Here is a 25510-nt window from a genome sequence, read left to right on the forward strand (position 1 = left end):
CTTATCCATAAAAGGGAAGGAAAACAAGAGGGCTGCCAAACAGTGTGAGTATCCAATGAGATGAATACAGAAAAACCTTGGAAAAACTCTAACATGAAGGCAGCATTACTATTAACAAGGGGATGGGGAAGCCTGCTTATGTGTTGCTAGTGGTAAAGAATCTGCCTCCAATGCAGGAGACATAAGAGACGTGAGTTTGATTCCTAGGCCGGGAAGATCCCCTGGAGAAGGACATGGCAATCCATTCCAATATTCTTGCCTGGAGCATTCCTTGACAGAAGAGCCTGGTGGGCTACAGTCCATAGCATCGCAAACAGTCAGACACAACTAAAGCAATTTGGCACACACACACACTTATGTGTCCGGCACAGACTAGACTGACAGTGCTTAGGGAAAGAGGAGGAGGCGGGCTGCTGCTGTGGGTGAGAAGCCTGGGTTCCAGCCTCAGACACCTGTGTGAAAAAGCACCCAAGATGGAGGGTTGTGCTCCAAGAGTGCATCTCCTTGGGTTTAGAATCTCACCAGGATGGGAACAGCTTTCTCCTGGTTAACATGATTGCATTACTCTCTCCTGTTTTCTACTCATGCCTCATAAACCATCTTCAGCTAAAACGAACATTGACTTTCTGAGTAACTGAATCAAGGGATTTGAGAGATCCAGGAAGCAGGAAGAAACAGCTTTCTTTTTTTCCTGGCTGCCTCATTTCCTTCTTCCCTTATTTCTCCTATATATGGAGCACTGATGTGACTTTTTCTGCTCCTAGGGGGAATAATGGTTTTAATATATAGTAGTCACCATATTTGTATTTTGGATGACCGCTCTTAAGACTTGTTTTTAAAGAGCCCCAGCAATCAAATACCCAGCTCCTGTGTTTGCACACAATTTCCCTTCTGCCTAAGCTCTCACTGTGTTTACACACAGGACAGCTAGCAGCCTGGTCTGGTTGAGGTACTGCTTTTAGCAGCCCTGGGAGATTGAAAATAAAACGTTGGCATAGTCTGTACCTGGTGCCTCTGGAGGGCGATGAGAGTGGAGGGCAACCAACTAAAGGGATGAAAGGGTGGCTTGTGACAGGTGGAAGATTTTTGCTGCAAGAGACAGGAAGACTTGAAACCAGCGGCTGCAGTGGAAGGAACACAGAAAGGGGGATGACTCTGGGAGAATTCCAAGGACAGAAGTGCCTGGTGGGCTGAGGAGAGAGATAAAGAGAGGAGTCAAAAGTAATAGGAAAGTTATTGGCGTTGGTGGCTGTGCAGATGGTGGCATCATCTTCTTCCAGGACAGGAAATACAAGAGGCAGACAGGTTTGGGGGAGGGGAAGAATGAAGTGACAAGTCCTATTCAGGGCATTCATTCATTATTTTCTTGGGCATATACCTTGGTATCTGCCAAGGGGCCGACACCTTCTCAGGGAAAACCCTGCAAGAAAGGAACAAAGTCCCTGCACTCCTGAAGCTTACACTCCAGGGGCGGAAGGACAATTTACACAAATAAAACAACAAAAAAACTGCAGAAGCCTATGTGAGGAAATTAGAGTCACGTGGTAGAACGCACAGCAAACGGGAGGCGGCGGGGGGGGGGGGGGGGCGCAAAGGAAGGCCTGCATGAGCGTGGAGACTTGGAGTTAAGTTGCCAGGTTAAGCTTGACGATGACCCAAGGACACACAAGCAGAGAAACAGCTCGGATACAGAAACTTGAAGCTCAGACGTCTGGGCTGGAGATGATCAGAAAAGAGACCAAAAAGCTACTTCTAGAAAAATCAAAGAAAACACAAAATGATACCACTAGGAGTTAAAGCTGTTTGGATCTTGCTTTTCCCCTAAACTGGGTGATAAGCACAGAGCTTGAGTTGTCATACGTAATTTATATACTTTTTTACACACTTTAAGTATCACAAAGTAAACGACTATAAAAATGAATAAAGGCCAGGCGCACTGTCTCGCTGGGCTCCACCAATCCCAGTTTCCAAGCCTCCCGGATCAGGGACCAGGCAGCTTTAGCCGGTTCTCACTCCAAGCGTATTGGCTCCCGCTGCTCCCACCCGTCTCTCCCTCCCGGTCTGCGCAGTGGCTCCGCCCAGGTCCGCCCTCTGACCAATAGGCGCGCGGAATCCGGGCCCACACCCCCGTCGCGCACCGCCCCGAGCCCGCGCCGCCTAGTGACGTCACGACCCGGCCCCCGCACGTGACAGCCGCGCGCCTGGTTCCCTCTGGCTGCGGCGCTCGCGCTGCAGTGGCCGGTGAGGCGCCTTCAGCCACGCGGCCGACGGCGCAAGCTGAAGGAGCCGGTCGCGGGGTTGCGCGCGCATGGAGGCGGCACCGGAGGCCGCCTGAGGGCAGCCGGGAGAGCGGAGCGACTACCTCGCGCCTCCGTCGAGCCGCCTGGAGCCCGCGGCACCCAGCGGCTGCGGGCCGCGGAGCCGGCGCGGCCATGGCGACGGGGACTCAGCAGAAGGAGAACACGTTGCTTCACCTCTTCGCCGGCGGGTGAGTTACCGGCCCGACCCCGCGCCCCCGCCCTTCTGCCGCGCTGCGCACCCTCGGTGCACCGGGGCCGGTTACCAGCCCTTCCTGGGCTGAAATGCGGGTTCTCGAAGGAGGAAGTCCGGGCGATGGGACGGTGGGGAGGCCCGAGGGGCGCGGGGCCTGTCTCCCTCCAGACCACATCCCCTGACGGTGGTTTTACGCGGCGCCCACGCCCATCCCCATCCCCGCGGCGTCTTCTCCTTTTTCTTCTCTTAAACAATTAGTGGCCGGTCTGACGAGTGTCGCTCGGCGGTCCTGTCTGGCCATGCTGCACTTAGCGACCTCAGAGTAATCCCCCAAGGCCTTTTCCCGAAGGCCCTAGGCGGGCTTGGAGATGCTCAGTGTGGCCCGGGAGTTCCTCAGTGTAGCGCAGGGACGAGTTCATAAGGTAGAGATGCCGGGATTGGGCATCAGCAGGGGCCTGGGAAGTGCTGGTGAACCGTGATGCTCGGGTCAGCAACCGGTGGGAGGGCTGATGGGGGACCGCAGGATCAAATGAGAACGGGAAGGTGTGTTGAAATGCTTCTTACCTGCTAGTTGTAGCGTCAGAAACAACGTAATTCTAAGATGTGCCCTGTTTTTAAAGCATCATTTGGCGGATCGTCAGGGCATCTCTTATGGTTTAGTGGCGGCAACGTATTTTTAGGGAGGTTAGGAAGGGAGCTGGTGTTTTTGTTTTTCGGGAGATAGAAGTTAAAATGTTTCGTATTAGTGATTTGTTTTCTTTCGATACAGCCTTTGGGTGCTTTTGGAGTCTTCTAGATGTTTGGAGTCTTGTTCAAGGACCTCACAGGCCTGGCACAGCCATTTTTAAGTGTAGGACAATTCTACATATAGTAGCACTTATCCTATTGTTCTGATTTGAGTATTTTAGTTGCAATTTTGTGTTTTAGTTGCTACCCAGATATGTTCCTTATTACAAACAAGCAGTGGTGAAGAATTGTCTGCAAAAATAACCCTTGATGAGAGTGTTCCTGAGTTTTTTGGTATTTTTTATTGTAGTTGTTTACCTAGGTACTTTGTTTCTCCTGTCAGAAAATTTGATTGTTCTTCAGACATAGGCATGATTTCTCATTCATCTCTCTTCTGCCCTTCCCTCTCATTTTGCTTCATCTTTCCATTGAGATTTATTTTGAGAATAACACAAGGTTTGGGGAAGGGGCCGCGTTCCTAAATTAAGACAGAACATTGATTTGTCATTCTGGAGGATTTTAAACAAGTTGGCCATGTTATTAAAGTCATTTCTCAAGCTAACAGGGATTTTTTTTAAAAATTATTTTATTCTCAGTGATTTTCATCTACTGTTTCTAGTGAGGTGGTCTTTTTTTTAAATGCTTGTATTCTGAACCCAGAGAGTTCCTTGCTGTAGAGCAGCCTCTGTGAGGCTCGCTGCGTGATTGATTCCCCTGTCGACTTGAATCTCCCAGCGCGCCCTTCACAGTGCCCTCTGGCTGCTGATTCTCCTACTGGAGCACCAGCCTTTTTCCTTGTGATGGAGGAAAACTGCATTAGCCAGCACAGCTCCGAACTGATTAAAACGGTGGTTTATTAGGGTGGTGCCTGGGGCCATTGTATTTAACAGGTTTCTATTCCTTCATTAGCAGTTCAAGATTCCTTGCTGATCTGCAAGAAAGAAAATAAGTATTTGAAAAGGATGCTTTCAGAGTAGCTAATTGGATTTTGACTCATTCCCACTAGCCTAAAATACAGGGCTTCCAGTTCTTTTAGGGAAGAACATTAAAGGAGCTAAAATATCAAATGGGTGGGTGTATCCTGCAGTTCAAATCAGGCAGTGCAATGGTCCCACCCTGTCTGTTGGAAGGCTGTGTTGCTTTGCTCAAAGTAACTAGCTTCCACTGTTAAGCTGCCCTCTTTCCAGAGAACTGAGTTTAACTGCTTTTGAAAAGAAGTCAGAGACCCTGCTTTTTAATGTAGACTCTGTCACATTTCTCCTATTTATTGAATAGCTATTGGAAACGAACATCAAACAAGTTTAATGCTATCACTAATTGATGATACTGAGTTAATATTTTTACCAGGTCTAACAGACTTATGAATAGTTGAAAATTAATTTTAGATCCTAGAAAATAAAAATGACACCCAAAACAACTCATATAGTTTTTTAAATTTCCTGCATTATTAAAAACAGTTTCATGGGTTCTTTGCAGAGGCAAAAATGCTCCTAAATTAACCTGTAATAGTCAGGTTTTTATTAATAGTCATCTTTTTAGTATAGCGTTGCCCTTTAAGAAAGAGGAGAACTGAAGGAGAAACCACCCACAAACCAACACCTTCAGAATCAGGTCTGTGTGCATATATATATGCAGCAAAGGTAATTTCATAGTTAATTTTAAAATAGGCTCCCCTTCTTTATGTGTTGCTTCCTCCTTAGAAATATGTTGAGTTTTGATGGCAGCGTGGTAACGAATTATCTGAATAGACTTCTAATCAACCCTCACTGTTCCGTGGTTGCAGTGAAGAATGTAAACATTTCCAAGCCCAGTGGCAGGAGTTCAGTGAGGCGGTTACCATCATTTATGACAGGGCTACCTAATTTATTCTGATTACATAATTTCTTTCTGACCTCTCATTGCTCATTTTTTTGAAATTCACTGTATATTTGGCTCTGCTGGGCCTTCCTTGCTGCGAGTACTTTCTCTAGTTGTGCCAAGTGGGGGCTACTCTCCAGCTGGGATGTGTAGGCTTCTCACTGTGGTGGCTTCTGCTCAAGGGCAGGCTCTAAAGCTTGGGATCCATAGTTGTGGCCCTTGGGGTTTAGTTGCCTGCAGCATGAGGAATCTTCCCAGACCTGGGATCCAACCTGTGCCTCATGCATAGGCAGGCAGATTGGTACCCACTGTATGACCAGGGAAGTCCTCATTGCTAATTTTTGCCATTATAAACTGGACATCTTTATGTGTACCTGTGTAGTCATCTGATTATTTCCTGAGGGTAAACTGTGAGCATGGTATGTACAATTGCTGAGTCAAAACACATTTTTAAGACTTTTGATAGCTATCAGCACCTTCATTAGCCATCTCCTAGGGTGGGTTCTTTGTATGAGCAAACCTTATTCATTTATGTTGGTTTTTAGTGTCTCTGGCTACCCTGGTGGTTCAGACACTAAAGAATCTGCAATTCAGGACACCTGAGTTCGATCACTGGGTCAGGAAGATCCCCTGGAGAAGGGAATGACAACCCACTCCAGTATTCTTGCCTGGAGAATCCCATGGACAGAGGAGCCTGGTGGGCTACAGTCTATGGGGTTGCAAAGAGTCAGACCTGACTAAGCAACTAACGCTTTCACTTCAGTATCTTTAGGGATTCTACTGTTTTCTGCTTTCTTCTCTCCTATCCCCAAGTCTGGGTGGCACCTTCAAAATGAAAAACCTAAACCAATTTTATTGTTACTCCCTAAAAAAACCTATCATTCCTTTTCTACTATTTAAGCCCATCCCCTTAAGAGAAATCCTCCAAAGTAGCCCTTCCATGTGTAGGCCTCATGACAGAGAAAAATCTATTAAACTTTCCCTATGGAATGACTTGGGTTTCCCAGATGGTGCTAGAGGTAAAGAAAGAATCCGCCTGCCAATGCAGGGCACACGGGAGACGCGGGTTCAGTCCCTGGGTCGGGAAGATCCCTAGAGGAGGGTGTGGCAACCCACTCCAGTATTCTTCCTTGGACAGAGAAGCCTGGAATGCTGCAGTCCATAGGGCTGCAAAGAGTCAGACATGACCAAGCAACTGAGCACACATACGTGGAATGACTTGGTGGTTCTGGTTGTGAACAAGCAGCATTCAGGAGAGTACTCAGCACCTGAAATAGCTCTACTAAGCTGTCCTTAGATTAGAGCTTGACGGCCTGGATTATACGCTTTAGGTCTTATTTTTATGGCGTGGTGTTTTCTCTTGTCACTAAATGTATTTACAGGACCTTTAAACTGTACTTTAATGGGGATATGTATGTCTTTAAGGTTTTAAAAATGATATAATCTAAGATATGTTCACAGTTCAGTCTTTCCCCTCATTGTGGACAGCTGTCATCTGTACTGTCCCTGTCGCTGCAGGTTTAATCTGTATCAGCTAAGTGTTAGCTTTGAAGTATTAGGCATACCTGATAGCTCAGTTGGTAAAGAGTCCGCCTGTAATGCAGGAGACCCCAGTTCAATTCCTGGGTCAGGAAGATCCGCTGGAGAAGGGATAGGCTACCCACTCCAGTTTTCTTGGGCTTCCCTTGTGGCTCAGACAGTAAAGAATCCACCTGCAAAGTGGGAGACCTGCGTTTGATCCCTGGGTTGGGAAGATCCCCGGAGAAGGAAACAGCTACCACTCCAGTATTCCTGCCCGGAGAATTCCACGGACTGTATAGTCCATAGGATCACAAAGAGTCGGACACAACTGAGCGACTTTCACTTTCATTAGGTATACGTTAATATATTTGCTGAGGAACCATATGGAGAAGATGCATGATTTATTTGCAATGATTAAAGAAGCTTTGATAAGACAAATATAGTGTGCCCATGTATTTTATATAAAGCTTATGTAAGTATACTAAGGCTGTAAATTGATTTTCTCCAGTGTATTTCATACAGGCAACATTTTTTTTTAATGTATTATGTTTGGATGAAAGGTTCCTGTTAAAATTTATGCGTCATGTAAGTTTAAGCCTCACGGGTAGCAGCCGTGTCTGTTTTCTTCACTGATCCATCCCAAATACAGTAACCCCCACGTGTTAGAGATAACATCATTGCTACTTGTTTAACGAGTAACTAGATGAGTAAAAGGTATTGTGCATCTAACCTGGAGGTATGTAGCCTGTTAAATTGTCCCAAATAAAAGCACTACTGTATTTGTAATTATAAACATGCTATGCTATGCTCAGTCACTTCAGTCGTGTCCAACTCTGTGTGACCCCGTAGACGGCAGCCCACCAGGCTCCCCCGTCCCTGGGATTCTCCAGGCAAGAACACTGGAGTGGGTTGCCATTTCCTTCTCCAGTGCATGAAAGTGAAAAGTGAAAGTGAAGTCGCTCAATCGTGTCCAACTCTTAGCGACCCCATGGACTGCAGCCTACCAGGCTCCTCCATCCACATGGCTCTGTAGTAAAATTAGCGTAAGGTAACATTTTGGATTTGTGTGTTTGTAAAAGATACTGATTCTCTTCCATTTCAGAAAGTACTGTAAAGTTGTTTTTAAGTCCTTATTTATTTATCTTTGTCTGCACTGGGTCTTTGTTGCTGTGCACAGACTTTTATCTAGGTGCACTGAACAGGGAGTTTCTCTTGTTGTGGAGCATGGGCCCTAGAGCAAGGGAGCTCAGGAGTTCTCTAGAGCCAGGGGCTGGGCAGCTGTGGCGCACGCACCGGCTTAGTTGCCCCCTGGCATGTGGAATCTAACTGGGCCAGAGATCGAACTCCTGTCCCCTGCATTAGCAGGCGAATTCTTATCCACTGTACCACCATGGAAGTCCACTGTAGAGTTTTCTGTTCGGGTGCTACTTTATTTTTTTTCCCTAAGTGAGGTAGGGTATAGAAAATAGCATCTAAAGGATAATTAGCTGCATCAGAAAAGAAGCATTTTACTTTACTGAGTGAACACAGAATTTGTATAATCAAAATCTTCTAAGCCTTGTGCTAAGTATTCAAATAAAACATTCCAGAAAATTATGTGTAAAGAGGCATTCATTCCTTTTTTTTCAGATAGTGACTATAGAGGTAGCAGATGAAAGGGAGAAGTTATCAAAGGCTCCAAATGTAGGGATCACAGGGTGTCTGGCCATATTATTAGTCAGTAGAATCCATATTGTAGTTAGGTATAAGCTGTGAGTCTGGAAACCAGTTTACTGTCAGTTGGGTAGCAATGATAATAATGAGTGTTTTGGTCTTGGCTTTAGTGTCTAAATTGAGTGAATCTATGTATAGAAAACAGCCTCTTGTTGAAAACGTCTAGGTTTTAAAATTCTCTTTGTTACGTGCAACTCAGAGTTAAAAGGTAAAAATGTATCAAAAGGTAAAAATTCATCTTCGATCACTTAAGGACTATAGACAAAAATTTAGTGTATGTATTGTAGTAGTAATGGTCCAGCTTAGCTTTGTTCTGCCAGAAAGTAGAGGGGAGGACCCTAATCCACAGGCTTTAGAGAAATAACAAGCAAGGCCTACATGGGTAAAGATAAACAGTTAAATACATCTTTATGTAAGAAACAGGAGACTTCAGTTCTGAGCAGGAAGAATGAAAGAAGGTAGAGAATGAGGGGGAGGGGAAGGACAAGTAGTAAAAGAAGATACAGGTGCAGAACAATACAGGTCATAAGTTTTGTTTTGTTTTGTTTTAGAAAATCAGGCAGATAGATTTCAGAGAGCCTCTTGTTGCTACTCTAAGACATGTATGATTTAACTGCTATTCATGGCCTTTCTGCTGCCCTGTTCAAGCCCTTGGGATGGTTTCACTGAATGGAATATCCCAGAGGTATTGGGTATGGAATAGTCCAATGGTCTCTGGCTTCGGCATCCGTGACTAGAGCAGGATTTTAGGAATGAAATTAAATTAATATCCAGGGAATTTCCTCATAGCCATTAGAAACATAGTCCACTGGAAACACAAGTCCTCAGTGTGTTTTAGAAGATTACTGATAATAGTTAATCCCTTTAAGTACTTTCTTGAGAAGCTTGGGTATAATTTTTTTTTTTTAATTGACTAGGCTCATTTGGGAGACTTTCAGTTATAAGTAGTAAATCAAATTCACTTACAGCTGCCTTGATTATTGGCATGTATACCCAAATTTTAGAGTGGGCACAGGCTTCAGGAAGGGCTTACCTAAATAGCTCAACAGTGTCACTGTGGGACCCCTCGACGACTGCTCTGCTTTCCAGAAATATCTGCTTGATTCCAAGGTTGGTCCCTGCGTGAACACAGAATGGCTTCCAGCATCTCTCAGCTTGTTCTCCACTGAACAAGCTCGAGCTTAACTCTGACTGGACCAACTTGGACGTGCATCCAGCTCTAAGGAAAGCGGTACTGCTCCCCAGGGAACTATGCCACTTACCTTGGGCTCCATCATGTGCCGTCTCTGAACAGATGACATGGCTTTATGTTGATTAAGTGAGTTAGGACTAAACTAGAAATGGGTTTAATCCCATTCAAACTATTTGTTGTTTAGTGGCTAAGTCGTGTCTGACTCTTTGTGACCCCGTGAGCCATCCATGGCATTTTCCAGGCAAGAATACTGGAGTGGGTTGCCATTTCCTTCCCTAGGGCATCTTCCCGACCCAGAGATCAAACCCGTCTCCTGCTGCGTCTCCTGCATTGCAGGTTGGTTCTTTATAGCTGAGCCACCAGGGAAGCCTGTCCAAACTATATGACTTAAGAAATTTGGGACAGAGAAAGCAGGAATGGATGCTGGGGACAGTACTCCGCATTGGTTATACCGCCTTCAAATACACACACTGTCCATTTTACTGATCTGGAGCCGGGTTTCTCAAGCTCAGCCAAACAATTGTTTAGAGGTCAGGCTTGTCCTGTGCATTGTAGAATGTTATCTGCGTCCCTGGCCTCCAGCTCCTAGGTGCTAGTAACCCCTCCCCCAATTTCGGCAACCAAAAGTGTCTCCAGGCATTGCAGGATGTCACTGGAGCCAGGGCAGCAGCATCCTGGCTGAGACCACTGGTCTAGAAGAGTGGTCTTCAGACTGATCACACAAGCCTGTGATTAAAATGTTTGTGCATATCCCCATGTATATTTATATTAACTTATTAATTCTATACCTGTTATAAAACATATACACAAAATAGAAGTTAAATGGTGGTGATTCTAAATACAATGAAATTTTATTTTTGGCTGTAATACTTTCTTCCTATATGCCGTGGATCTTTGTGCGTGCCTTTTAGAGCATTCCCCCACTGTGGAGGTTAGTGGCCTAAAATACGGGTGTCCAATCGGAATTAGTCAGTTGCTCAACTGTGTGGGGCCAGCACTATGTCACCATGAAACTCCAGGTCCAGTGTGACTTTCCCTGCTGTCTGAGCATCAGCTACCCGGGCCCTCAGCTGAACCTACTCTGAGACTTAAAAGGAGGACAGCCACTGACCACTGCATCCGAGGCTGCATACGCAGAGCAGAAAGGCTATAGGTTATAGATGTCAGCATTGTGGCCTGTGGAGTGTGGAGAGAGGCTGTGCCCATCACTGTTCCCATCCCTGTCACCAGCCCCTACTGCTCTGTGCTGTAGGTTGAGGCAGGTTGTGAGGCTGAGATGTGGGTACCTTGTTCTGTGTCCAGAGGCTTCCTGCAAGGGGAAGGCTGCCGCCTTATCAGCCAGCGCCAGCAGGATGAGAAGGGACCGGTGTGGCGTGCTTGGGGAGGGCTCGGGGTCACTTCCTACCAAGTGTCAGTCTTGTTGCCTCGTGGTGGGCGTGGAAGGACACTAGTGGGCCCCGTTGGCTTACTGTCAAGGAGTATGAGGACCAGAGGAAGGAAAGACACCCAGTGCTGCCAGCAAGTTTCTCAGGCCAAAAGGAGCGTGGGGGGTGGACTGCTGGTGTCTGAACACAGGGGTTCTCAGTGATGGGGCTCTTGCTGGAATTAAGCAGCGCCCAAGGAGGCCTGCACACCATTTACAGACTCATGACATTTGATGAGGCCACCGGTATACATAACACGTAGCCAGGGGACCCGCAGCTAGACCTAGACCTGTGCCCAGAGAGCCCTAAAAGGATGGGAATGGGGAAAAAGTGAAAGAGCAGACCAAGTCCCCTCAGTCTAGCTGGCAGGGGCAAGTTGTGAATCAGATTTGAGATTGAAGTTCTAGGGGACTAAATTTGAAAAACTGAAAGGACAGGAGAGGTGGGATTCGGTGGAGAACAGCTGAAAAGAAGTACTGGCAAGGGCTGGGGAGGACTGGCAGACGGAGCTGATGTCTCCACCCTTTCTGACTGGAGATTCCTGAAAAGCTCAGTTAATATTAATACCTTCAGCAGAGTCACTGTCGATGGGGCTTCGTCCCGAGTAATTGACCATGGTGAGGAGCTGGGCTAACTTGGAAGGTCTTTGCATTGAAGAATTGAGAATTGACAGGGCCTTTTTTTCTACAAAGAATATAATTTGTTGTACTCCTAAGTGCTTTGGACCCAACCTCGTTAAATATCTTTAGAGAATTTGGAAAGCCAATCTCAGAGAAGTCAGTATTTTGATTCCTTTTGTCTACTGTCTCCTCAGACTGATGAATGTCCTGTGTGTTTGGTTCATAAAGAAAGAAAAAGCAGTTGAACCTGCGGCGTGCAATAGTTGCAGAACTCGAGTTTTTAGTTGCCCTGGGGCATGTGGGAATCTTAGTTCCCTGACCATGTCCCCTGTACTGCAAGGCAGATTCTTAACCACTGGACCACCAGGGAACTCCCAGATTAGTTTTTAAAATTCTGCTCTGGAATGTCTTAAATTTCGGGAAGAATCTTCTTTTGGACAATTTAGTGTAATGTTAGACTAATTAAATGTCCTTTGGGTATTTTTCATTTAAGTGTTTTTTCCTGGTAGATGAGAAGGGACTTAGCTACTGAGCAGCTGCTTCTTGCCGCACTCACTTTCCAGTGTGCAGTGCTTTCCCAGCGCTGTGTATGTTTCCTGGGATGCCGTGGGGCGGGCGGTATCACCCCTCTTGTAGAAAAGGCACGTGGAGACCCTCAGTTTGCCCCTGGAGGAGGCCGGGGTCTTTTCACCACCCGGCCCTCTGCCCTGGGCACGTGGGTGTGTAACATACAGAACGGTGGCTGTGGAGCGAGTGTGGCCTGCCACCCCCGCCCAGGAGGTGACCAGCTCGCTGTCAGCAGGTGTTTGCTTAGCACTTCTGCGGCCGTCCTCTGACTGGTGGCATTCGTGTAGATGACATTTGGCCGAGGCAAGAGGCACGGCTGACCTGGGGACAAGGCAAAGGTGGTTGACAGTGTCTTATTGGAACTTGTTGACTTTCTGATGCAAGAATTTACCGCAAGCTCTGGGGTTGTTTTTTTTTTTTTCAGCAACATGGAATCATCACCTAGTTTTTATTGTAATAGATTAAGAGCAATTTATTTTATGTGAATCGATACAGGTTTGGAAGGGTTTTTTGTTTTTGGTTTTTTTCCCTTTTGAAAACGCTATTATATCCCATTTTCTTTAGATATATTTTTGTGCTTGGAGCATGTTATATCAACCAACATTCAACTGGGCTCAGGATTTTTTCTTCATACGGAAAGACACATTAAAGTTTTAAGTCCTAGTTGTCTTAATTGACAATTTTCCATCTTAACTGTGAATTGCAAATAGTGTGAACTAGCTTAACAAACTGTATATAAATACCTGTTCTTCTGTAATACTCCCAGAGGGGATACCTTAGTATAGAGGGAAACAAGGCTCTGCAGACAAAGGGTCTGGATTTGGCTTTCAGTTGAGACACTTAGGCACTTGTGACTTGAGAAAGTATATAAACCTCATCGAGACCCAGGTTCCCTGTGAGGTCAGGATGATACCACCCTGCAAAATCGGGAGCTTACATGATAGTTGTCCCACCCACAGGTCAAGTCCTTCCTGCCATCCTCCCTTCCTGTTCTGGTTGAGATATCCTCTAGGTTGCTTTGTGTTCAATGGGTTTTGGCCGCAGTTCAGCAAACATTGGGTAAAGAGACAGCTGTGTTGTTTGTTTTGTTACATTTGTTTTTTTGCCACAGTTTGTGAGATCTTAGTCCCCCAACCAGGGATTAAATCCAGGCACTTGGCAGTGAAAGCTCAGTTTAGGGTATACTTACCATCATGATTTCAAGGCAGGTTTACCTACATAGTTCCAAATGGCTCTTTTCCTCTCCTCCCTGCTTCCCTAGTCTGTCTGTCATTCTCTGTTTTCTGACATTGAGGCTCTTTGTGGTAAATTGAAGCTAAACAATGCTACCTTACTAGGATTGTTGGAGGGTTGAATTCTTGTCATAAAATAATCATTCATCAGTGGCAGCAGTGTAATTTAAGTTGATAGCGTCTATCTAGCTCTTGAGTTAGCAGGATTTTACTTGCTATATGTAACTATAGGCTTCTGATTTTAAAATGCTGCCTTGCCTCAGGGCCTGTCCTGGGGGCTGAGGGGCTGGGTTTGCCTCCAGATTTTTAACACCTGCATTGAGTCAGGTAGCTCACTTTCAGATTCTGTGTTTGCCAAGGCCTGTCCCTCCTCTTGGCACTCCACTCCAGTACTCTTGGCTGGAAAATCCCATGGATGGAGGAGCCTGGTGGGCTGCAGTCCATGGTGTCGCTAAGAGTCGGACACGATTGAGTGACTTCATTTTACTTTTCACTTTCATGCATTGGAGAAGGAAATGGCAACCCACTCCAGTGTTCTTGCCTGGAGAATCCCAGGGACGGGGGAGCCTGGTGGGCTGCCATCTATGGGGTTGCACAGAGTCGGACACAACTGAAGTGACTTAGCAGGTCCCTCCTCTTTCTTGTTGCTTTTCCCAATCATAGATGCCTCTGCTGTTTCATTTTTATTGAACCACTTGTTTGGCCGGTACCGTGCTCTAACCAAGTACAAGAACATACAGTACACAGCTGCTGCCTTCCGGCCTGTGACAGAAGGTACACATTAAGTGCTATTTTCAAACATTTAGCTCCCTTATAGGGCAGTTTAGTAATCCCTCTTCTGACGAACACATATTGTTTGTGAACCTGTGAATCTTAATCCCAGGGATACAAAGATGAATACGATGCAGGTTCTGATCGTGAGTTTCTGATCTTCTCCAGAGAGAAGAACCGTTGTGACTGGTGGTACTGGAACGTTGTCATCAAGACCCAGCCCACCGGACGTGCAGTTCATGGATATTATTGTTTAAGAAAAGACAGAAATAGCTATTTCATGAACAATTGCTAAGTCGTGTCTGACTCTTTGCGACTCCGTGGACTACAGCACGCCAGGCCTCCTTGTCCTTCACTGTCTCCTGGAGTTTGCTGAAACTCATGTCCATGGAGTCAGTGATGCCATCCAACCATCTCATCCTCTGTCACCCCCTGCTCCTCCTGCCCTCAGTCTTTCCCAGCATCAGGGTCTTTTCCAGTGAGTCGGCTCTTCACATCGGGTGGCCAAAGTATTGGAGCTTCAGCATCGGTCCTTCCAATGAATATTTAGGGTTGGTTTCCTTTAGGGTTAACTAGTTGAATCTCCTTGCTATTCAAGGGACTGTCAAGAGTCTTCTCCAACACCACAGTTCAAAAGCATCAATTCTTCTGCTCTCAGCCTTCTTTATGGTCCAACCCTCACATCCACACATGACAACTGGAAAAACCATAGCTTTGACTAGATGGACCTTTGTTGGTAAAGTAAGATCTCTGCTTTTTAATATGCTCTCTAGGTTCATCATAGCTCTCTTCCAAGGAGCAAGTGTCTTTTAATTTCATGGCTGCAGTCACCCTGCAGTGATTTTGGAGCCCAAGAAAATAAAATCTGCCACTGTTTCCACTTTTCCCCCTTCTATTTGCCATGAAGTGATGGGACCGAATGCCATGATCTTAGTTTTCTGAATGTTGAGTTTTAAGCCAGCTTTTTCACTCTTCTCTTTCACTTTCATCAAGAGACTCTTTAGTTCCTTTTCACTTTCTGCCACTAGAGCGGTATCATCTGCATATCTGAGGTTGTTGATATTTCTCTCAACAATCTTGATTCCAACTTGGGATTCACCCAGCCTGGCATTTCACATGATGTACTTTGCATATGGGTTAAATAAGCAGGGTGACAATCACAGCCTTGACGTACTGTATATTAGGATAAATAGGTGAAAATATTTAAATTTTAAGTTCAGGTAGTATTTTTATATGAACCAGTTGTGAAGGATCATTAAGGGAACTCTGACCCACAGAGCCAGTGCATCTAGTGAAATTCTGGAGGATGAATTGATTAGTTCTGAGTGAAACACACAGACTTCATTATTAAAAGGTAAGCTTTAGTTTGATTTTCAGTGGAGTCCAAATTAGTCAGATTTTAATAAAAATCTGACTTGTAGTAAACACTGATTTTCAAAACAGTAGCATACCTGAATAATTTTTATTTCACTGTGAAAAGATAAATTTTCTAGAATATTCATTGCAGCATGAGAGTGAAATTGGAAATGAGGTGAACATCTAATGGTAGGAAATAGGTTAAAATATTATACATTGATAGATAGGAACAGGATGCAACCATTGCAAATGACGGTGATGTGGGTGTATATATACTGACATGGAAAGACATCCAAAATATTTAGATAAGAAGAAAAGGATGTGAGGTTAAAAAGCCAGTAATGAAAAGCCCTGAAGGGGGTACTAACATGTTAGCAGTGGTATCTTTTTAGCTGCTGGGATTTCAACCAATTTTTTTTATTTATTTATTTTTAATTGAAGGATAATTACTGTATGGTGTTGGTTTCTGCCATACATCAAGATGAATCAGCCATACGTATACATATGTCTCCTCCCTTTTGAACCCTTCCATCCCACGCCTTTCGGTTGTCACAGAGCCCTGGTTTGAGTTCCCCGAGTCATACAGCAAATTCCCACTGGCTCTCTGTTTTACATATGTTAGTGTATTCATGTCTCCATGCTGCTCTCTCCGTTTGTCCCACCCTGTTGGTATGCTCTAATTATGAAATGAACATAAGTACCTTTTTTTCTTTTTTTAATAGAGAAAAATTCCATTTCCCATTTCGTGTATGCACAGCTCAGTATAGCTTTTCTGATCCTGTTGTGATTTCCTTTCTTACAGGTGTGGGGGCACGGTTGGTGCTATTTTCACTTGCCCACTAGAAGTCATTAAGACAAGGTTGCAGTCTTCAAGATTAGCTCTTCGGACAGTCTATTATCCTCAGGTTCATCTGGGGACCATCAGCGGAGCTGGGGTGGTGAGACAAACGTCAGTGACTCCTGGACTCTTACAGGTTCTGAAGTAAGTTCAGTCCGGTTCTGGCCTCATGCCACCCGCACCCCCGCCCCCCAACACTGTCAGTGCAGGATGTTTATCCGGCCCATCGGATGGGATGCTCTGTTTGTAGAGGCTGTGACCAAATTTAAGAACTAGGTATCTGTACCAGTATCTTAACTCTGACTTTGCTCTCTTGGCCTCAGGGCTTCCAGCATGCATGTGATCACCATCCAGGGACAGTTAAAGTAAACCTAACAAAGCAAACTCAAAACAATCCATGTTTAAATTGTTACATCAGAGTGTTGCTCTTGCCCCAAGTCTTTTGAGTGCTAGCGAGAAGCTCTGAGGCTTGTAGAATGAATTTTAAAATTGCACAAGAGAAGTATTGTGAATATTTTAAGAGGAAGTAATATGGAAACAAAATGTTGTAATTTTTTACTTTTTATTTGAAAATAATTTTACATTTATAGAAAAACTACAATATATTTTTAGTAAGCTGGTCTTTACAATTTTTGTTTCATACCTAGCCTACCCACCTAGTTTATCTGTTTTTACTGTAGTAAAATATTTCATTTGCTTACCAAGTCGCCGAATATTCTTAAGTTGAATTTGGCTTATCAGTCTCTATGCTTAAGGCAAAATCAGAAATTCAGAAGAGCACTGGGCAATGTCTGCATTTTAGCTCGGGGACCCTGTGCTTTTAAAAGAGAACTTTAAAATGATGACTGACTATGACTCCACGTGTTACTCAGAGCTCTAAAGCTGACCTCTGGGAGAGCGCAGGTTCAAGAGAGACACAGCTGTGTACCAGCGTGGGTGTTTAGTGGGGAAGCCTTAGAAAAAGATGCAATAAAATGGAGATGCTCTGTCTTCATAACGACAACACAATTTGGGGCAGAGTTCAGTCACAGTTTAGATAAGGTAGAATGGATTTGAAAGTGCTTAATTTATTTTTAGGTACGTTTTGTTTGTAAAGCCGACTTCTGGGTAATTCAGGCACCAGCTGCTGAGGGCAAGGTCCCAACTAGAGAAGAGGTCGCTGATAGCCAAGACTCGAGGCAAATCTTTTTTTTTTAATTGAATGCTGAGAAGGATTGTGGAGACACAAAATGCAGAAGGTCAGGGGCAGGCCAGGAAAGGTGGGGCACTGAGATGGGAGGCGTGCTTTGCTGTCAGTAAGGAGAGAGACCAGCTCTGAAGACACCCTCCCCGTTCGCCTTTAGTAAGTCTAGTCACTGGCAGTGTCTCCAGTGATGCCTCGCTTCTGAGGAACTTGAAGGGCTTTGGACATAGTGAAACAGAGGTAATTTGCCAGCTTTGCTAACATCCAAGGTGAACTTCCTCTTACATACTTGCCAATCTCGCATGACTAGTAGATTTATTTATTTACTGTAACTGGGGACCTCTTACCCGGAAGTCGCGGGTGTCACTGGGGCTAAGCCCCTAAGGTAAATAGGAATGTTTCTCTAGTTCAAGTGTGTTAGGACACATCTTCTACTAAAATGTAAACCAAAAAAAAAACCAACCTCTCCGTCTTTTAAAACACACGAACAGCGCCCACACCGCATGCAAGACAGCCACCTTCCTAACTGGCCTGGTGGAAGACCTTGTACCCTGCTCCATCCCCAAGCTGTTCTCAGCAAAGCAGAGGAGATCCTTTTGCCCTCACTCCGAGTAAAAGCTGAGGCTGCCCATGGGGCCTCCTGGACCCCTCCCATTACCTCCTTGACTTTGCCCCCTTGAATTTCTCCCTCCTGAACCGTTTTGGCTATACTGGCCTCCTTTCTGGCCCTTTAAAAGACCAGAACATTGGAACATTCCACAGCAGGGCCTCTCTGCTGGACATTATCTGCATGGCTACCTCTCAGCTGTCCCCTTTGCAGGAAGGCCTTGCGGTGACCACGCTATTGAAAACCAGGCCCTTCCTTCACATTCTCTCCATCCTGCTCTTTTTCTAATCCACAGCATTTACCTCTGTCCATCGCGCACTATAATGTACTGACTTATATTGTTTATTTTCTCTCCCTGCGGGGGCCCCCTGCAAACAGAAGTTCCCCAGGGGTAGGGGCTTCGATTTGTTCTGACGACTGAGGTGTCCCCAATCTCTGAGAATGCCGCCTGCCACACAGCAAGAATGCAGGACAGAGAGAACGTGACGCATCAGTAGGATGTTGACTATGAAGAGCGTGACACCCGCTCCTCCCCCTGCCGTGCAAATAACCAGTATTAGCTGCTGTCATAATACCTGCTTCCTGTGCTTTTTAAACATAAGATTTATAGCTGAGTTTCCTGGTAATGAAGGCAAAAAGGTGGGCTGTCACCCTGTATAACTCTCATCTGGAGAAAGCACATGTGCTCCTCGGGGTACATGTATGTTGCTTCTTGTCACAAGTTCTGAAAGCAGAATGTTACCCAGTACTTACATCAGATAGTGCACCAGTGTAAGCAGCACTGTCTTCTAGGGTAGTTTAACAGAAGATGACTGCTTTTTGCTTCCTCCCCCGCCCCTCACCCGCCTGGATTACTGGACTGTGCTTTCTGATTCCTCCACTAATCACCCCTAGACTAGAGCAGTGGTGAGGGGCTACTGAGCAGGCTCTTTTTCTAGGAGTGGTGAACTGAGAGCAGGGATCCAGGCCTTTTCTCCGCCACAAAGCCCACCAAGGTCATCTGCTCACAATTAGAAGCCATTGGGTTTATCAGGTGGTTTCCCTGGTGGCCCATACAGTGAAGAATCCGCCTCGGGTAGAAGACCCAGGTTCGATCCCTGGGTTGGGAAGATCCCCTGGAGAAGGGAATGGCAGCCCACTCCAGTATTCTTTGCTGGAGAATTCCATGGACAGAGGAGCCTGGCCTATAGTCAGATGGTTATTCATTTGAAACTAAGCTGCTTATTTTTAGTCTTACTCTTCCAGGAAGTGCTACATTTAAAGACTTAACAGAAAACAGAATTTGTTTACAGGAATTTTATTTTTCAAAATACAAATCAGTGTTTGCTTATGTCTCAGGTTAATCTATTAGAGAAAAGGTATTCTCCATTGGAGCACTGATTACCTTTATATTTTGAATATAGTTATTTGAAGACAAGATGTTAACACAATTAGGCTCTCTCTGTTAAATTTGCCAAAGGGTCATAATCCATTTATTGAAGTATCTGCCTTAAAAAGTCTTAGGACATAATCTTTTAAAAAAATTTTTTTCCAATCAAAACTCTTATTCTTTAAACTATTTCAGGTACTTTGTTTTTTCAAGTACCTTTTTAATGTGAAAAGTAATATGTTAGTGAGGTAGTTTTTCTTTTAAAAGCTGATGGCTTCAGCTCAGAACTTTGTCTTGGAGCTTGATCTGTGGTATGCATAGTCTGATCTAAAAGAAGGAAGAGAACAAAACACTCCAGACAAGACCCGAGTTTCCTTCTGCATTTCTTTCCTAAATGAAAGCTTATAGGACTGTGGGAAACTTAGTCTGGGCCCTAAACATGCTTTATTTTGAAGCTGAGGAGTACCATTTATAGTAGGCACTTGATTGTTCCAGAAAAGTTTTGTAAACATCCAGATAGGTTGGAAGTTTGAATTATGTAACAGATTTGACTTTTTGCCCACTGTTAATGTGCATCACTATGGAGACAGCCTTTTTGCAGCTCTTAAAAGGACTGAGTCACTTGAGGACACAAGTTCCCCACTGCATTATAGATGCGTGGCTCCCAGCTTCCTGGAGCCAGAGACGCCCTTAATTGTGTTTAAGTGATTCCTAGGGCTGGCGGTACAGTGAACAGTCGTGGGGACCACAGACAGAGCCTAAACTTGAAGAAATTCTAAATGTATTGACCATTTGAAAGCTTTCACATACTATACTATGAGATGTAGGTCACTTCAAGATGTGGTTATTTGAGAGAAGTTTTTTTTCCAGAGAGCGTGTTTTTTTTTTGTTTTTTTTTAAGCTAAATCCTGTTGGGAGAAAGAGTTAACAGTAAAGAATTTAAAGTTGAAAACACCAAATTCTGGTGTCTCTGTTAAGGACCAAGTGCCTTGGTTCTGGCCAGTGTGAAAATGCAGTGAAACATGTAGTTCCTTTAGAGTGTTAGGATGAGCTCAGTATTTTTATAACCTATGACCTATAGCTTTTTCATTTTTAAGTTTTTTATTGTGAAATGATTTCCAACTTAAAGAAAAGTGACAGGAACAGGGCACACACCTTGCTTATACTCTACCCAGGGCTCTTGTGTTTGACATTTTGCCACATTTGTTTATCTGTTTTTGCTCTATATACATACTTTTTTTTTCCTGAACCATCTGAAAATGTACAGTTTTCAAATTTAGGAAATTTAATATTGATATAACTAATCCGCAGTCTGTATTCCAGTTATATCATTTATCTTTTGTTAAGTGATTGATTTAGCACAAGAGCAAAAACATGAAAACTGTTATTGCCAATATTTCTTTTATCTTTTAGAACTTCTTCAGTGAGTCTCTGGGTTTCTTGGTTTAACTGCTTTAGTAAGATGTAATTCAGAGCACTTCCCTGGCAGTCCAGTGTTTCCACTGCAGCAGGCACCAGTTTGATCCCTGATCGGTAACTAGGATCCCACATGCCAAATGGTTGGCCAAATAAAAAAATTAATTCAATTAAAAAATTTTTCAAAATGCACTTAAGATGTAATTCACGGGAGAAGGAAATGGCAACCCACTCCAGTATCCTTGCCTGGAGAACCCCGTGGACGAGGAGCCTGGTGGGCTGCAGTCCACGGGGTTGCAAAGGGTCGGACACGACTGAGCAGCTTTGTACTTTTACTTAGTAACTGCGTAACATCCAGCTAGAGACTGGCAGGCAGGTATTCTTTCTGCCCCCTTCTGATGTCTATGTCAGAAGCTGTCTCTATCTCCTTTATACTTTAATAAAACCTTACTATACAAAAAAAAAAGATGTAATTCACGTACCAGATGATTGCCCACTAAATGCGTACAGTTCACCTGTTTTAATATGTTCATAGAGTTTTGTGCAACCTTGACAACAGTTTGATTTTAGAACGTTTTCCTTCCCACTACAAGAATCCCCTCACTGTTTGCAGTCACTCCCCATCCCCAGACCCACAGGCCTAGACAACCAACCACTATTCTGTCTATAGGCTTATCTCCTGATTATTTCATCTAAATGAAATCATACAACATACGGCCTTTTGTGTCTGCTTTTACTTAACCTAATGTTTTTTGAAGCTTCATCCTTGTGTAAGTCATCAGTACTTCCTTTTTATTGTTGCTGTTGTTCAGTCGATCAATCGTTTCCAACTCTTTGCAACCCCACGGACTGCAGCATGCCAGGCTTCCCTGCCCTTCACTATCTCCCAGAGTTTACTCAAACTCATGTCCATTGAGTCGATGATGCCACAACCATCTCATCCTCTGTCAACCCCTTCTCCTCCTACCCTCAACCTTTCCCAGCATCGGGGTCTTTTCCAATGAGTCAGCTCTTCATATCAGGTGGCCAAAGTATTGGAGCTTCAGCATCAGTCCTTCCAATGAATATTCAAGGTTGATTTCCTTTAGGATTGACTGATTTCATCTCTTTGCTGTCCAAGGAGTCTTCTCCTTTTTATTACCAAATGCTATTCCATTGTGTGGCCAGGTTTCATTTGAAACGCACTGCTTTGACCTTCCCCAGATGCCATGAAGAAAGAAATGTGCATTGTACTTGTAGTGAGGTGTCTAGTGTGGTGAACAGAGAGTTAGTGACCCTCATGCGACCCTCAGCATGACCAGAGTTAGTCTGGGCCTTGCAGACAAGAGTGCACCTTGGGGTCACTTACAAGGCTTGGATTTGATACCAGCTAGTAAGGAAAATATTCTGTGATACCTGTCAAGTGCTCTTTTTGCCTTGCAAGAATGCCCATATGTTGTGCAAACCTTGAACATTACTCCTGTGTGGACAAGAGAGCTTTTGAAGCATGTTTTTTCACTGTAGTAATGAAGGCAGTATTCTTCAGTCTTTTGATTCCGTATTGTACTATAATCAGATAAGACCTCAGGGGGTTTGTAAACATTCTGTTCTTTATTCAAGGAGCTAATGTGAAGATTGACCCCTTATCATTTTGCATAGCCCTTGCCTAAGGATTTTAAAGATACATCTTTTCTTATTATTCAGGTCAATCTTGGAGAAGGAGGGACCAAGGTCACTTTTTAGAGGCTTGGGTCCAAATTTGGTTGGAGTTGCACCATCAAGGTAAGCAATGAACCTTTCAGCTAGCCCACAACATACAGTATGTAATACACCAAGTCTTTCCTTAACCAGAGGGGCAGTACTGCTAGGTGACTAGTTTCTTTTTCTGTGTGAGAATCCTAAATGCATCTGATGCATAGAAATAGTGTTAACTGTTGGTATGTCTCTCAATGTGTATGTGTTAGAAAGAGGCTCTTGGTTGTTGTACTCTTAAGTTGAAAATTATTCTGCTCCCATCACCTAGAACTTTCTCTGTTTGCTCCTCCTAAGTGTGGTGTGTGGTCAGCAGCAGTGGCGTCACCAAAGAGCTGATTTAAATGACAGGATCTCAGACCCACATCAGAATTTGCATCTGGAAGCACTCATCTGAAGGAATTTTAAAGGCTTCTAGGTTTTACTTTATATGTATTTTTAAAAATCCCCAGTTTTGTTACAAGGTTTAATTCTCTTTAAAGCTTATTTGAACACATCGAGCTACACTGTCTCAATACAATAGCCACTGGTCACATGGGGCTACTTGAATTAATTAAAATTAAAAATTCAGTTCCTTGGTCTCACCAGCCACATTTCAGGTATTTAATGTTCACATGTGGTTAGTGGCTCCTGCCTGCGGGACCATAGGCGTAGAGCATTTCCAGCTCCGCAGGAAGTTCTGTTGGGCAGGACTGATGCAGAGGATACACACGTGTGGACATGAAAGGGAATGAATGTTTCTGTGTGTGGAGGGGTGGGGGCAGTGTATCTCTGAAAAGCAGGTAAGAAACTGCTTCTAGAAATTGCCTTCTGGAAAGGGGAGTTGGGTGTGACTGCTAGGACACTTATATGAATCGACATATACAGTAGATCTTTACAACAAAAATGAGAATGTCATTTTATATGAAGTGAAGACTAAAAGCTTCTTGAATTCTTACGGGTCAGTGCTCCAGTTTATACACAGATTTCCTAAGGATATCATAAATATGCAGATTCTTATTAAACCCTTTTGTTCCTTTAGAATTCCGTAGCTTGTGTGTGTGTGATCTATTGAAAATACAGCAAGTACTAGCCTGTGAGATTATATGGGGCACGCATTATTAAGAGTACACAGACATGCTGCATATATGTAATTGATGAAGAACACGGAGTCATTCTACTTGGGGACAGTGCTTAACTTGGTAATGCCCGTCAGTCTGATATAGAGTCTTGGCCACCACACCCATTTAGAACAGTTGGGACCTAGGAAAAAAAACAAAAGACAATTTTATAACACAATCATGATAAGTAGTCAGCATCCTAGGTTGAAAAATACATTCTGTAATTGATCCATTGGCCATCTGGAAAAAAAGAAGGCCATTTTCCCTGGCATTGCTGGTGAAGAGCAGGGAAAACCACAAGCAGGCTCTGCTCCTCAGCCCCAATTTGGGAGGAGACAGACGAGGGGAAAGCAGACACGCAGAGGAGACTGAAGAGCCAGGGCGGGGTGGGAGGGAGTGCCACCCTTCCAGTGGTCCCGTTCTGGGGTAGGAAGCGCATCAGTGGAGGGAGCCCTTTATGGAAACGTGTGCCAGCCTACATGTCCCTATGTGGTCCCGAGTCATCAGGAAAAAGGTTCAAATTACATGTGACACACTCGTTATGGTGTAAGGCAGGACACATGTGATATACATTGGAAATGTATTATACATTTTAACAGTTACAATATATGTTGGTGCTTAAAAGGATTGGCATTTATCCAGAATGAAGAATGTAAATGGACTTCATATGTATACTGTCAAAACCTCGTCTTCCTCAGTTATTTAGGACACTTCGACCATCACAGACTACTTTCTGGAGGGACAAGCGGGAGCTTCCCCAGGGCGGCTGCAGCAGGTTTTGGTTTGAGCCCAGATGAGGTTAAGCTTGCGATTACCTATTAACCTCTTCTGCATATTCCTGAGTTTGTCAGAGGTTGCATGGAGCCAGTGTCCCAAGATGTCCTGACCGTGTTCTCTCTTTGCTCTAACAGGGCTGTGTACTTCGCCTGCTACTCCAAAGCCAAAGAGCAGTTCAATGGCGTCTTCGTGCCAAACAGCAACATCGTGCACGTTTTCTCGGCTGGTTCTGCAGGTGTGTTAGGCCAGTGAGTGCTCATGAATGTCTCAGCTCCCTAAGCGTGCATTGTGCCAGAAAGCCTCTTTCCAGGAGTTAAAAATTAGCTCTCTGCTTCTTTTGCACCTGAACTCATTTTTCTGAAACTTTATGTTAGAATTGATAAAATCTGAGTATATGAGAACAGCTTGTAACTTGCTTCCATTTATTCTCCCTTAAGATTGACATGTGAAGACTGACATGTTCTCATGCCTGCTGGTGGTCAGTGTGATGTATCTTTTAAAGGAATGTTGGTGTGTTTTCATATCTATCACATCATTTTCTAAACTTGGAGCTGCTTTTCTGTGACCCCCAGGTGTCTGGCATACCCTGTGTACAGTTGTCCTCCGCAGCTGGGTTCTGGATCAGGACTCGGGGCTTGTAGTGGGGTTTGTTCAGCAGGGTTGGTGATAGATAAGATGTCGTTTCTGTTCTTTTTTGAGGGAATCATTCCACCTACCATAGAAAATTCACAACAAGATTTTTCTCCCAGGAAATACTTGGCAGAAATATGTCAGTTGTAGATTGCTGCGAGAAGGCCATGCCATTTTCGATATAGTTTATGTCTGTTTAAATAGAAAGGTATTTTAGAGAATTAAATTGACATTTTATGAAAAATTTCCACCCTCTGCTGACCTCTAAATTGTATGTATCCATTTTCTCCCTGTTCCTCCAAATAAAAGTACTAGGAATTCATCTGAATAGTTACAGATAATTCTTGGATCCCAAATGGAAAATGGAAAATGACATTAGCAAAGATG

At 44.2% G+C, this 25510-nt stretch overlaps 1 protein-coding gene across 1 annotated transcript in view; it reads left to right on the forward strand.

Annotated features, from left to right (window-relative positions):
• Positions 1-2186: 2186 nt before the first annotated feature.
• Positions 2187-25510, forward strand: part of SLC25A33 (solute carrier family 25 member 33) — a 30120-nt gene continuing 6796 nt past the window's right edge. Inside the window, exons 1-4 of the mRNA XM_070385189.1 lie at positions 2187-2488; positions 16275-16454; positions 22569-22646; positions 24628-24728. Coding sequence (XP_070241290.1) covers positions 2433-2488; positions 16275-16454; positions 22569-22646; positions 24628-24728 — 415 coding nt within the window. The 5' untranslated portion in view covers positions 2187-2432. The remainder of the gene's footprint in view (positions 2489-16274; positions 16455-22568; positions 22647-24627; positions 24729-25510) is intronic.

This window comes from Bos mutus, chromosome 16 (assembly GCF_027580195.1).
Source record: "Bos mutus isolate GX-2022 chromosome 16, NWIPB_WYAK_1.1, whole genome shotgun sequence".
NCBI lineage: Eukaryota > Metazoa > Chordata > Mammalia > Artiodactyla > Bovidae > Bos > Bos mutus.